Below are 13189 nucleotides of genomic sequence, written 5' to 3'. Positions count from 1 at the left end.
GCAGCAGCTAGCTCTCAGCAGTCCATTTCCCTTGAAGCCGCCCTCCGAAGCGTTGTTTTGGCGCATGACTCCATTGGCCAGTGGCGCTGCTCTTGAGGCAAGAGGAGGGCGCCTGCATAGGCTAGGAGATCCCCCCACCGTGGGGGATCAGGAGTCAGGACTCGTTGGTGGCGGACTGGGGAGGTGGGTGGGGCAAAACAACGCTTCGGAGGACGGCTCAAGGGAGATGGACTGCTGAGAGCTAGCTGCTGCTATGATCGGCCAGAGAGAGAGAGGTGACGTAGAACCCTTGCTATATATATGAGGATTATCTGACGTCATATTTGACGTCATAGCAGGCGTCATGCTAGGGCTTTGAATGACCACGTTATGCTAGAACTTGACTGACGTCAGGGGATGATCGGATTATGCATGAGTGGCCTTCTGCTTGAAATATGGTCTGGAGACCTCACGTTTTTTTTTTTTTTTTACAGTGCACCTCAACGCAACATGCAAGATACCGGCTGAATAAGTGTCCAAATGTTCATGTAATTCTGGCCAATACTCCACTTCTGTTATAACATTTCAATCTCGAATATGGAATATCTTTCAATAATCGTTATGACTAAAAGGCTAAAAGTAATCTCATGTGTAAGAAATGACTGTTCTACATTGAAGTAAAAATGTAAATAATTAACTTAACTTAAGTTTTGGATTTCTTTTAGCTTCAAGAGTGCATTTTTGTTCGTATGACCCTCAACACAGGCTTTGAGAATCCCATGCCACTTACTGATACGTATGCTTAAATTAACACACTCATATTGCAAAATGAATTTAGGCCCTCACTGTAATACTTCAGAAGTTGAATTTGAAGTTCAGCATTAATACATTTGTCATTTTTTGTCTTAGATTTACGTTTGTGTGTTATTGCAATATAAAACTACATAATTGAGAATCGATTCTAGATTCTGGAATCGAGAATCGTTGGAATCGAGAATCAATTCTGGAATCGGATCGTGACCCCAGGAATCAGAATCGGATCGGATCGTGGCTTAGCCGGATTGGAGCACCCCTACCCATTAATATTTTTGTTTATAGCCCTTTTTTATTTATCGCAGGTCATATCGTCATCGCAATATTGAACAGTGTTATCGCACATCGCAGCTTTTCCTCATATCGTGCAGCCCTAATATATATATATATAGATAGATGGATAGATAGATATATTATATAGATAGATAGATAGATAGAAACACACACACACACACACACACATATATGCACACACACACACACTATCTTGGAGGGTGCAGACTACCGGTACATCCCAGTGACCTAGTGATGATATGACATGACCCTGCACAGCCACAGTGGTCATCTTCGTCTCAGTCAGCCCTAAGGCTTTTCTTCAGCGGCGATCACCAGCGCCAGTCATCACTAAACCCCCCCAGGCCCACTCTAAAGAAAGCATCCCTCCATTTCCCCATTACAGTGCTCCATCCCTCTGTTCCTGGCCACATTTATCCCACCCCCATTTCCACTTTTCATTTCAAGCCTATAGATTAGTCGCATGGGAAAATCCCCCCTCCAGCGCTTCCAGTTGAGCCGTAATAGCAGTTAAGCGAAGGGAAACCGGTTTGAAACCCTATCCCGCTTCACGAGCCGGAATGTCCCCCTCTTTGTATCGTGGCGATTACGTGAAGAGCTCCCCATCTCTCCGGGCCAGCTAAGCCCGCGGGCCGGCCGGCCTTATGCTTTCGTGTGCTATTATGATGGTGCTTGAGCCGTGTGGTGACATGTGTGTTCTGATTGACTGCAGGGCCATCAAGAATGGAAAAGGGCTGCACAGCAAGAAGGAAGTTCCCATCCACAGAGTGGCTGATATCTCCGGGGTAAGCATCTGTTTGTGCTGCACGATATATCCTTCACCAAGGAATACAAAAGTGTTTGATAACGTGATGGGTTATGGGATAAGCATCTCCCTGCATGCGCTGATTATATTTAATATTTTTTAACTGTGAATTAATTTGCACAGCACACCCATGACACACACACACACACACACACACACACACACACACACACACACACACACACACACACACACACACACACACACACACACCCATGACTCTCAATGTTGCATCTGGCCCTCAACACCAAAACACCACTGACTTATTCCATCACACAGTAATTCTCCCCAGACAATCTGTGACCCCCCCCCCCCATACACACTTCCCTCCCCTTTCATGGCCGTCTCCCTCATATTAAAGCAATGAAGCGGCCTGCCTGTAAAATAATCAGCGTCATTAATAAAAGCATCAGTGGTGCTCGGGCCTAACTTGTTTACGTGTGCCCAGGGGCTTGATAGAGGCATCATTGGGCTAATGAAGCCTGATTGGGAGTGCTCACCAAATGAAGATTAGCTTCAGCGCAGGGCCCCATAAAGTGTCTCAGCCACCATTAACTGGCGACGGAAGCGTTCTGAAGCATGTGTTTGTGCTCATACAACCCGGGGAAATGGCTTTAAAGCTGACCTGCATTATCTAGTCTTCAGCTCATTCCTTGGTCTCTTCTGTGAAAATCAGCCATGTGATATGTATTTTCCCCCCATCAAATGTTCAGCTTCTTTTTGCCCGTCTGTTCCTGACTGCATCCCTGCCCCCCCCCCTCTCTACCAAGCACAACAGATGCAATCGGTGCCTTTTGAACCATATAGTGCAATCTGGATATCAACCCACTGTATACTGCACTATCATAGCTGTCAGAGTTGTCACACTAAACGGCTGGGTAAGATTAGTGTGCGTTGGCTGACATTGAGAGCAGAGCAGTGGGAAGTATGAGCAACTGAAATGTGCGCCGATAATGGCATGAACTTCTGCCACTGTAACTGTCATTGTAGCTCAGTAGCTGCTGTACAGTAGCTGTTGCCGTCTTATTTTTAATGTATTACTCCCACAGCACTCGAGGCAAATTCAGGTCAGTCAGTTACGGGGGGAGATACTTCACGACTCCACCTGTGTGCTATCACACTTCATCCCCAGCTTGCAGCACTTAAGAAAATAATTTTCTGCAAATCAGCTCTCATCTTGATCAAGCAGCATCTAATAAATGGAAGAAAGTAAAAGTTCAATCATGAGAGGCCAGTTGGTAGGATTTAACAAACTTTATTTAGCAATCGGCATGCATGGCAAATACTTTGGCGCATGACTCCATTGGCCAGTGGCGCTCCTCTTGAGGTAAGAGGAGGGCATCTGCATAGGCTAGGAGATCCCCCCCCCCCCCCCCCCCCCCCGTGGGGGATCAGGAGTCGAGACTCATTGGTGGCGGACTGGGGAGGTGGGTGGGGCAAAACAACGCTTCGGAGGACGGCTTCAGGGGAGATGGACTGCCGTGAAGCTAGCTGCTGCTATGATCGGCCAGAGAGAGAGAGGTGACGTAGAACCCTTGCTATATATATATGAGAATTAACTGACGTCATATCTGACGTCATTGCAGACGTCATACTTGGACTTTGACTGACCACATCATACTAGACTTGACTGACGTCATGGGGTGATCAGGTTATGCATGTGTGGCCTTCTGCTTGAAATTTGGTCTGGAGACCTCACTTCTGTTACTGTGAAAATTAGGACTTTTAACTATTACCTGCAAATTCCACACAACTTGCACACTCCTTTTCATATTCAGAACTACATATCATCGGCATATAACAACAAACTGAGTGCCCTTTGTAGAGCCCGACGATACTGGATTTTTGATGCCGATACCGGAATTAGGGAGTAAAAGAATTCCGATATCGATATATCGGCCGATATTCTTATATTATATGTACACATTATATTACACACTTTTTTTGCAATGATCCCTCAAATATCAAACACTTGACAAAGATATGAATTGACATGACTTGAAATATGTAATGTAGGGAGGATATTTTACAGCTTATCAATCAACTTTATTGTCCAAAAATCAATGCAATGAAACGGTAAACTTCACTGGGCATTTAATAATGATAAATAATTACAAATAGAAAAGCACAAATAGAACAAATATAAAATGTAACTTGAGTTAAGAATTTTTTTTTAATATACACAACATGCTGTATAACTATAACTAATATCAGCCAACATATCGGCCGATACCGATATATCGGTTATCGGCCGATAATATCAGTGGACCGATATATCGGTCGGGCTCCAGCCCTTTGTTGCCCACCATGCCATCACTCTGACCATGGCAACCTTTTTTTGCCTGATCCCATAACATGAAATGCATTAAAAACCATACAAATAACTGATTGAACAGCTCTAGCCGGCTGTCTTTACTCCATCACTGGGATGCTCTCATGTATTTCAATTATACTTATCGATAAGCCATCAATGATACTTTTTGTTGAGCCCGCTCGCTCTTATCCACTCAGAATTGGACTTCAGGAACATTAGCATCCCATTGACTGTCTCTCTCGCTCCATTTGAGCACACAAAAAGACATTTGCTGAAATTAATCAAGCTTTCTTATGCCTCTAAGTCCCGTCTCGAATCAGAACACAATCCAGATCTGTTAGTCATGTCTTGAGCACTGTAGTCTGTTGTCGAATTTGTCACCAACTGTCTGTATAGCATAGGATTGCAGATAACAGAGAGCCTTTTTGCAAAGTTACTCAAGCTCTTGACACCGGTCGGGGCTAAAAGCTGCTTTCAGACGGAGATGAGCTGTTCATTTCCACAGAGTCGTCTTTGTCACCTCCCAACGTCTTTATGTGTCAGCAGGACAGATAAATTACCGAACCCTGTGAAATTAATTATGGCAGGGAATTGATGTGCTGACTGTGCAGGCCTGCACTTTTTCATCAGCAGCTGTAGTGCATCTGATCCCTATAAACCCCCTTATTTAACTGTCTAAATGACTAGGAGCATCTTATCCCTATAAACCCCCTTACTTAACTGTCTAAATGACTAGGAGCATCTTATCCTTATAAACCCCTTACTTAACTGTCTAAATTACTAGGAGCATCTTATACTTATAAAAGCCCCTTACTTAATTGTCTAAATGACTAGGAGCATCTTATACTTATAAAAGCCCCTTACTTAACTGTCTAAAGGACTAGGAGCATCTTATACTTATAAAAACCCCTTACTTAACCGTCTAAATGACTAGGAGCATCATATCCTTATAAACCCCTTACTTAACTGTCTAAATGACTAGAAGCATCTTATACTTATAAAAGCCCCTTACTTAACTGTCTAAATGACTAGGAGCATCTTAGACTTATAAAAGCCCCTTACTTAACTGTCTAAATGACTAGGAGCATCTTATACTTATAAACCCCCTTAACTGTCTAAATGACTAGGAGCATCTTATACTTATAAAAGCCCCTTACTTAACTGTCTAAATGACTAGGAGCATCTTATACTTATACAATCCCCTTACTTAACTGTCTAAATGACTAGGAGCATCTTATACTTATAAAACCCCCTTAACTGTCTAAATGACTAGGAGCATCTTATCCCGATGACTAGGAGCACATGCTCGTGTCCAGGAATGATCTGGGGGAGTAATTGCAGGGGGAATAATTGATTGACTTGACTATTTGGTAACTAAGGGGCAGGGTTTGCAAAATATATAGGACGGCACGGTGGCTCAGTGGTTAGCACTGTTGCCTCCCACTGTCAAAGACATGTATGTTAGGGTTAATACTCCTGTCAAATACATGTATGTTAGGTGAATGGGATTTGATTTGAACACTGGTGCCTTATATTGTAGCCTATGTGTTGGGTATTATATTGTAGCCTATGTGTTGGGTATTATATTGTAGCCTATCTGTTGGGTATTCATTGGCCTTGTTTTTATGTTATGAGGACTAGTTTTTCTATTGCTGTATCGGCTTGCATTCTAAAAGCCTACATCCTTGTAAAAAGTTTTTCTCTTTTACCATTTTCCTGGCTGGTTCCTGAGCAATATTTGTATTTTCTTCGAATGCATTGCTTATCCTATTCATTTTTATGCCTCCGCTGGCGATAGCCAGGCCGGAGGCATTATGGATTGGGGTTGTCCGTCCGATGTTCGTTAACGCGATATCTCAGGAACGCCTTGACGGAATTTCATCCAATTTTCCTCAAACATCCATTTGGACTCGAGGATGAACTGATTAGATTTTTTGGTGGTCCAAGTTTAAGGTTACTGTCACATCACGACTGCATGTTTCATGCTCGTTAACGTGATATCTCAGGAACGCCCTGACACAATTTCTTCACATTTGGCTCAAACGTCAAAGTCTGGACAGACATGCATGTCGACTGCTCACTTGTTGGCGGAGGCATATATCCGGGGTGCAGTCATTCTAGTTTTTATTGGACTGTGTGATCTGTCTTCTGTACATGTGCTATCAGTTTTTTCCCCTTCTCTCTATGCGCACGTGACCAACGCAATTTCCCCCCTGGGGATTAATAAAGTTAATCTAATCTAAACTTAATCTTAAACTATCAAAGATAACCCAATAAAGCAGATAAGCTTATTTCCATTTCAGTATGATAGTGTTGTGTAGTGCTTGTGTGTGTATGGACACACACACAAGCCGCACCACCCCCCACCCCCCCTGCACACACACACACACACACACACACACACCGCGGTGCCGTGAAGCCCCCCTCCGCTTTGCAGGTTGACTTGTCCTTGTCAGTTGGCTGTGGTTCAGGTCAACACCGTAGTTTAAGGCCGCAACTCCACCCCACTCTTAACATCCCTGTCAGTCTCCACAAACACACACAGGCTTCACACACCACTCAAGTCAGTCCAGGAATGCTGCCAGTCAGGTGTGCGTGTGTCTGCGCGCGCACACTAAACTAATGTAATGAGCATTCTAATAAAAGGACCAAAAATAGCAACATCTCCTCCCACCCCCCCACACACTTCCCTCTCTTTTCTTTCTTCCCCTCTGTGATACACACCCACACACAGATGCACACGTGCACATACTGTACACACACACAAGCACACGCTCACTGAAGTGCATCAACATCTTTTAGCTCACTGCTAAAGGTTGGCTGAAAGGATTTATACAGTGAGTGGGATGCAGTCAGAAATAGAGCAGAGATAGGTTTATAAACGTAGAGTGTAGGTAGGAGGTGAACAGAGGTGGTGGGAGGAGAGTGGATATAGCACTTAGGTTATCTCTCACTCCATCTCCATCTCTGACTCACCCCATCATACCTGTAAGGTTGCATAATGAGGTCCTCTCCTCTCTCGCAGCGCTCCTCCTTTCTTCTGCACCAAGTTAGACTTCACAGCCCACACAATGCAGTTTTGTATATACGCGTGTGAGAGAGAGGACGACTGCAAAGCAAATCTCCAAGTTTGTTTCTGTTTGCCACACAAAGGCGTATTTTTGCCTAAGCTGGGTGGCGTCCAGGTGTTTTTATCTATTTTTATCACTTATGGCAAAATCACACATTAAATAATCAAATTAAAGTTGAACCAGTTGATCCATTGAACCAAAGGTGTAACTGAAATATTTATATAATTTAGACGGCATAATTATGTCCACGATATCCCAAAATCATCACATAATCACAAAATTATTCCGCTGAAAGACAAATGACACTGAAAGACAATAATATTGAATTAAACTAGTTATGGATACGGATCATTTTCCTTTCAACATTTCCTTTTTGGTATAGAGACATTGCGGAGCGCGTCATCATTCAGAATTTGCTTGAGAGATCTGTGGAAGGAACGGGGGTGGGGGAATCGGTCACCATGAGGGGGAGGGAGGGAGGGTTGATGTGAGCTGGACCCCACCAAACTGAACAGTCAAACACTGTTCCATAAGCATAACAGTAATGTTAGGCATATTTATGACTGTTACATTCATTATCCACTAGGGCTGGGTTAAAAAAATCGATATATCGATATTGAATCAATATTCATGTGAAGTAACATCGATACATAAATCCCAGTATCGATCTTTTAAAATGCATTTTACAAAACTTTTTTATTTATTTTTATTTTAATAAACATAGGCTATAATATTATAGGCTGTGTGTGGTAGTTAAAACATAGTTTCAAGTTGACGTTTATTTATGTTTGTAGTTGAAACAAAAACATAAATACTGTAGGCTACATGTGCATTGTGCATGCACCATGAGCCAGATGTACAGACCTCAAATCTGTTTGCACTATAATGTTTGTGAACTGGAAATGTTCATGAGCTGTATTTAATTTTATTTAATTTTATTTACAAAGCATTTATACTTTATACACTGTTTACAACATGCTGCTGTTCAATGATTCTGTTGTATAGTGGAAATCTAAATTTGTTTGGCTTCTCACAGAAGACTGTAAAGAAAGAGACAGAAGACTGTAAAGAAAGATAAGATGTTGAATGACAATGTTGGTCATGTTTAAATAAAAAATAATTACATGATGTAACTACTTGCTTTATGGTCAATTCTTAATGTAAATATTAATATTTTTTAATAATGCACCAGGTTAGAGGGTTCCTTGTACAATTTACAGCATTAGTTATTTGAGAATCTCTTCCATTATCAAAGCAAAACTGCTATTGTAACTAAAATATCGATATCGAATCGTATCGTATCGGAAATCATATCGACTTGCGACCTTGTGTATCGGAATCGTATCGTATCGGGAAGTCAGTGGCGATACCCAGCCCTATTATCCACACAAGACGGTAATGTTATTAGTGGAGCTGGGTGGTAATTTTTTTTTATCATTTAAGTTTTTTATTTGCCATTCTTAAACATAACAAAGACAATAACCGAAAGGAAAAAACATTACAGGACAAGACAATAAAAACTAAAACTGAAACTAAATAACAAAAAATAAAATAAAAAGGATAGTGGTTGGGATAAGGGGGGGGGGGGGGGGGTGATGCAGGGGTGTCAACCTGAGCCCGTCATATTATACAATGGTATTTGTACAACAAAGATGCCACAGATATTAGACATGGGATTCATTACCAGTAAAGGACATTATAATGAAAAAAGATACAGAGCAGAATAACACAAAAAAGAAAGAATCAAGTTAGGAACTTGCGAACAATATCCCAGTGGTCGTCCTCTAAACCCTTATCAAAGTCCTTTAACAAACAGGCTGCACGCTCCATATTTAATAAGTCCAAGTATTCCTCCAACCATGAGTCCCTGGAGAAGCAGGTTGGTTTACGTTCCTTCCAATTTAAAATAATTAGTCTCTTAGTGGTTAAACAAGCCAGTGTCCAGAGTCGGTCGACAGAAACGTTATTATTGCCTGTTTTTAAGCCCAACAAACATTCCTTAGGACATACAGAGAAAGGAAAATTAAGAAACTTCGACATTAGGGCTGGGTGGTAATTGATTATCTATATTAGTTAGCCGTGCTAAGCATCAAGCTAACGTTATAATAGCCAGCCTCACAGCAGCTAACTCTCTCTCTCTCGTAACGGGACAAGCCCCGTCTTTTATTGTCACACGAACACCACAATACATGCATGCGGCCACAACACACTCATGCTGACGGTGGCCTGTGAAAAGTGTCCTCTGCATTTAACCCATCCAGGCATGTCCTTTCCTCCGGGGGGCAGGCCAGGAGCAGTGGTCGCTTTCTCGTACAGCGCCCGGGGACCAACTTCGGGTGTTGTCGTCACTGGTCGGATGACGATGACGATCTGATCTTCTGCATGTTTTTAGTGGGGGGGTTATATACGGAGGAACCCCCTGGGGGAGCACGGGGAGAACATGCAAACTCCACACAGAGAGAAAGGCCCTTACGACGAGATACCCCACCCGGGCAGTAGGCACTGAAGATATGGGGGGGAACACAACCACAGCGCCCACAGTGTCCCAGGCGCGAATCGAACTCAGGACCTTCTGACTGTGAGGCGACAGCTCTACCACTGAGCCACCGTGCCCCCTAACTGCCGTCAGTCAAACAATGTTCCATGACCATAAACATAACGGTAGTAACGTTAGGCATATTTACAACTGTTGCATTATACACAAGATGGTAATGTTATTAGCGGAGCTTCTGACCAGGGTGGTAAATCCATTAGCTCTGCATTAGCAAGCAGCTAACATTATCTATACCCGGCCAAAACCACATTACAACAGCTACAGTACAAGCAACAAGGTCCCAGTCCCTCCATGAACCGAAAACACAGCCTCGATTCTAGTGTCCCCCCGACGTTGGTCACATTGCTGCTGTCTGGCCAGACGGGCTTCACTAGATAAATATAGTGAACGTAACGTTAGCCTGTTAGCCTTCTTCTTCGGTGTTGTATTTCCAGCTGGAGCCAGTACAAGAGGCAGGCTCGTGAACGCGCAGAACGTCACATCCCCGTTTTTTTATTTTTATGGGTTTGTGAGGTGGGAGGGGGATGAATGGGAGGGATACTGGAGCTATGAGCCCACTCTTCAGTTCATGTTCTCTTGGAATGCCTTGCTTTTACTTTCAAAATTGAAAATAAACCTTGTTTAAAAAAAAAGAACGTCACATCTGCCAGATTTGCCGGGAAATTGTGACCCGAGAGGAGCAGAATCACACAGGCATACTTCAAAAAACACTTTGTGAACATTTATTTCATATAAACTGCAACTTGACTTGTTGGCGGAGGCATACCGCAAGTTATTTCTCGTTTTGAGACAGATGGTTTGAAAGGAAACTTTCATGAAGTCTGGATTCAGCCCACTCATTGAATGTCACACGAGCATGACAAAAAAAAAAAGATCCACACATCCACAAAATGTGCTCATCTGTTTGGAGGACTGATGTTTCTTTGTTGTTTGAGCAGTATATTACTCAGCACCGTCCTCGCTCCCCTCTAATCTCTCCATCACCCCCACCCTTCACTCCTACTCCCATGGCCAAACTGCCATAGACACTACAGTATCATTGTCCTCTCTCTGTATACCATGTTTTTAATTCTCTGGCTCCATGACTCACTGGTATCATGCCTCAAGTAGGCATGTTTTTTTTATTACCATTATTTTTGTATCATTTATGAATCTCCCTTGCCACCGATTCACCAGCTGAATACACATGGTTTAGTTCTGCTTGTAACTTTGGCCCGGGCTCGCAAAAAGCCAGTCATCCTCGGACACAGAGATGGAGGCAGAGAGGGAGAGAATGATTTTTGATTGCATGGGGTTCCAGACGTGCCACAAAGCCACACAGCTGACTTCATTAGGCCGGACCAAGATCGGAAGATGTCTGGGAAAAGCCAACAGATTCCTTCCCTTTGTCAATATACCAACGTCTACTTTGGTTTGGTTTCTATTTGGCTGCTGATAAGATATCTGTATCATTCATAGACAGTGAATTAGGGACCTATTTTTTTCTAGATGCTGTATCCAGGGGGATTTTGTGAGACTTCTGCATATTTTTTTCTATCTCAGCACTGTCAGCATTACAGTAATATGAAATAAACCTTGTTCAAAAAACGAGACTTGAGTCCAGAAAGTCTCCCGATGACATCATCGATTAAAGTTGGGTTCTTTGCTTTATAGCTCTGGGAGACAATTATTTGTGTTCATAAATATTGAACGAACTGACCATAGGACGAGCATAGGAACAAACACTTCAGTGCATTCTGGGTCAGAGTCGATTTCCCTTCAATAAATGATAACTATAACTTAGAGGAATTGTATTTGCTTGGTGCTGACCTAACCTCACCCCTCTCTCCTTTTCTCTCTGTGTCTCTCTCTCTCCTTCCGCCTCTCTCTCCCCGTCAGGAGACACAGAAGGCCAAGCAGTTCCTGCCTTTCCTCCAGAGAGCGGGCCGTTCAGAAGCGGTGGTAGAATACGTCTTCAGCGGCTCCCGCCTCAAGCTCTACATGCCCAAAGAGACCTGCCTCATCACCTTCCTCCTCGCCGGTGGGTAGCCCCCTCCCCCCTGCCTGCTTTCTGAGCTCATTTCCTCGGGTGTCCTGCAGTGGACCCGCCCCTTTGTCTGTTGAGGCGCTCTGAATGTCCACTGGAATATCCTTGAGTGATGGATGAGGGATATATTCAAAGTGCGTGTGTTGCAGCAGCACAGTTACAACTGACCCCCTACCAGCTTGGGGGCGAGAGGTCAAGGCCCTCTCCACCTCTCAGCAGCATAGCTATGTGTTTTCTGACAGACTTTCAGTCCTAGAGCCGTTAGGGAGGCAGGCAGACTCTACTGCCAACCCCCCCGCTCACTCACACCACAGGGGTTGGCATGAAGCGTCTGTCACCTTTGACCGTACCCCCTTCCCCTCCTGGACTCTGGCTCTCTGCCAGTTTTCATATAGATCTCTTTATCCATCTGCTTTCTGTCGTACCTTCATATGGACCACCTGGCCACTGTTGTGCGTCCAGTTACATGGAGGGTATATGGGCAGGTACGTATAGTCAGAGCTTTAAGCCTGCCTGAACCCAGTAATAGATTTTTTTTGGCCAAACCCCAAAACACTCTGTTCCATCCTCTTTGTATTCCCTCTCTCCGCTGCTTCAAAAAGTATCTGAGAAGGTCAGAATGTGAAAACGTGAAGTGGTCTCAGTCTGATCCACTTGGTGAGAGTAAGTGCACAGAATCCTAAATTGTACCTTAGTCGGTTTAGGCTTCCTGTCCTGAATCCCTTCTTTATGGCTTGTCACTCTAGTACCTGGTGTGCAATACTCGGACTCAGAGGACACATCATAAATAGGAAAGAAATCCATCCATTATTTTAGTCTTTTGGAGAAAAAAAATGTACTAGGGGAGGAGCCGTCTGTTTACTGTAATATCACTTTCTAAACATGAGGGAGAAGCTCCGTGGTTTGGGGCACAGTGCTGCCACTGCCTATAGCCTATTTGTTCGGCACGTCATTCTGGGCAAGCTTGGGACTCATAAACACAGACAACATGCACGCTCCTATCTGCATTTGCGGACACAAAAATGAGCCAATATTTCCTTGACATTGCCTTGATGAGAAAACAATGCAGCTTAAAACGTGTGTTGGCATTGGGCATGCGCAGCTTGAAAACTAGAGCCGCAGGACCAGCGATGCCGAGGTTGGACTCGGGCCTGGGTGGTACAGTATATGCTCTGCAGTCGCGGGAGTGCACTCAAAATGGAGAATTGGTTCTAAACTAGGGCTGCCACTAACGATTATTTTCATAATCGATGAATCTGTCGATTATTTTCTCGATTAATCGATTAGTTGTTTGGTCTATAAAATGTCAGAAAATGGTAGCAAATGACGATCA

The 13189-nt window shown here is 43.6% G+C and overlaps 1 protein-coding gene across 1 annotated transcript in view; it reads left to right on the top strand.

The window, feature by feature from the left end:
- snd1 (staphylococcal nuclease and tudor domain containing 1) overlaps nucleotides 1–13189 on the top strand; it is a 400387-nt gene that overhangs the window by 111282 nt on the left and 275916 nt on the right. Inside the window, exons 14-15 of the mRNA XM_083657501.1 lie at nucleotides 1799–1871; nucleotides 11709–11850. Of these exons, the coding sequence (XP_083513627.1) occupies nucleotides 1799–1871; nucleotides 11709–11850 (215 nt within the window). The remainder of the gene's footprint in view (nucleotides 1–1798; nucleotides 1872–11708; nucleotides 11851–13189) is intronic.

This window comes from Poromitra crassiceps (assembly GCF_964638095.1).
Source record: "Poromitra crassiceps genome assembly, chromosome: 2".
Classification (NCBI taxonomy): domain Eukaryota; kingdom Metazoa; phylum Chordata; class Actinopteri; order Beryciformes; family Melamphaidae; genus Poromitra; species Poromitra crassiceps.
This window is presented reverse-complemented; position numbering and strand designations above follow the sequence as displayed.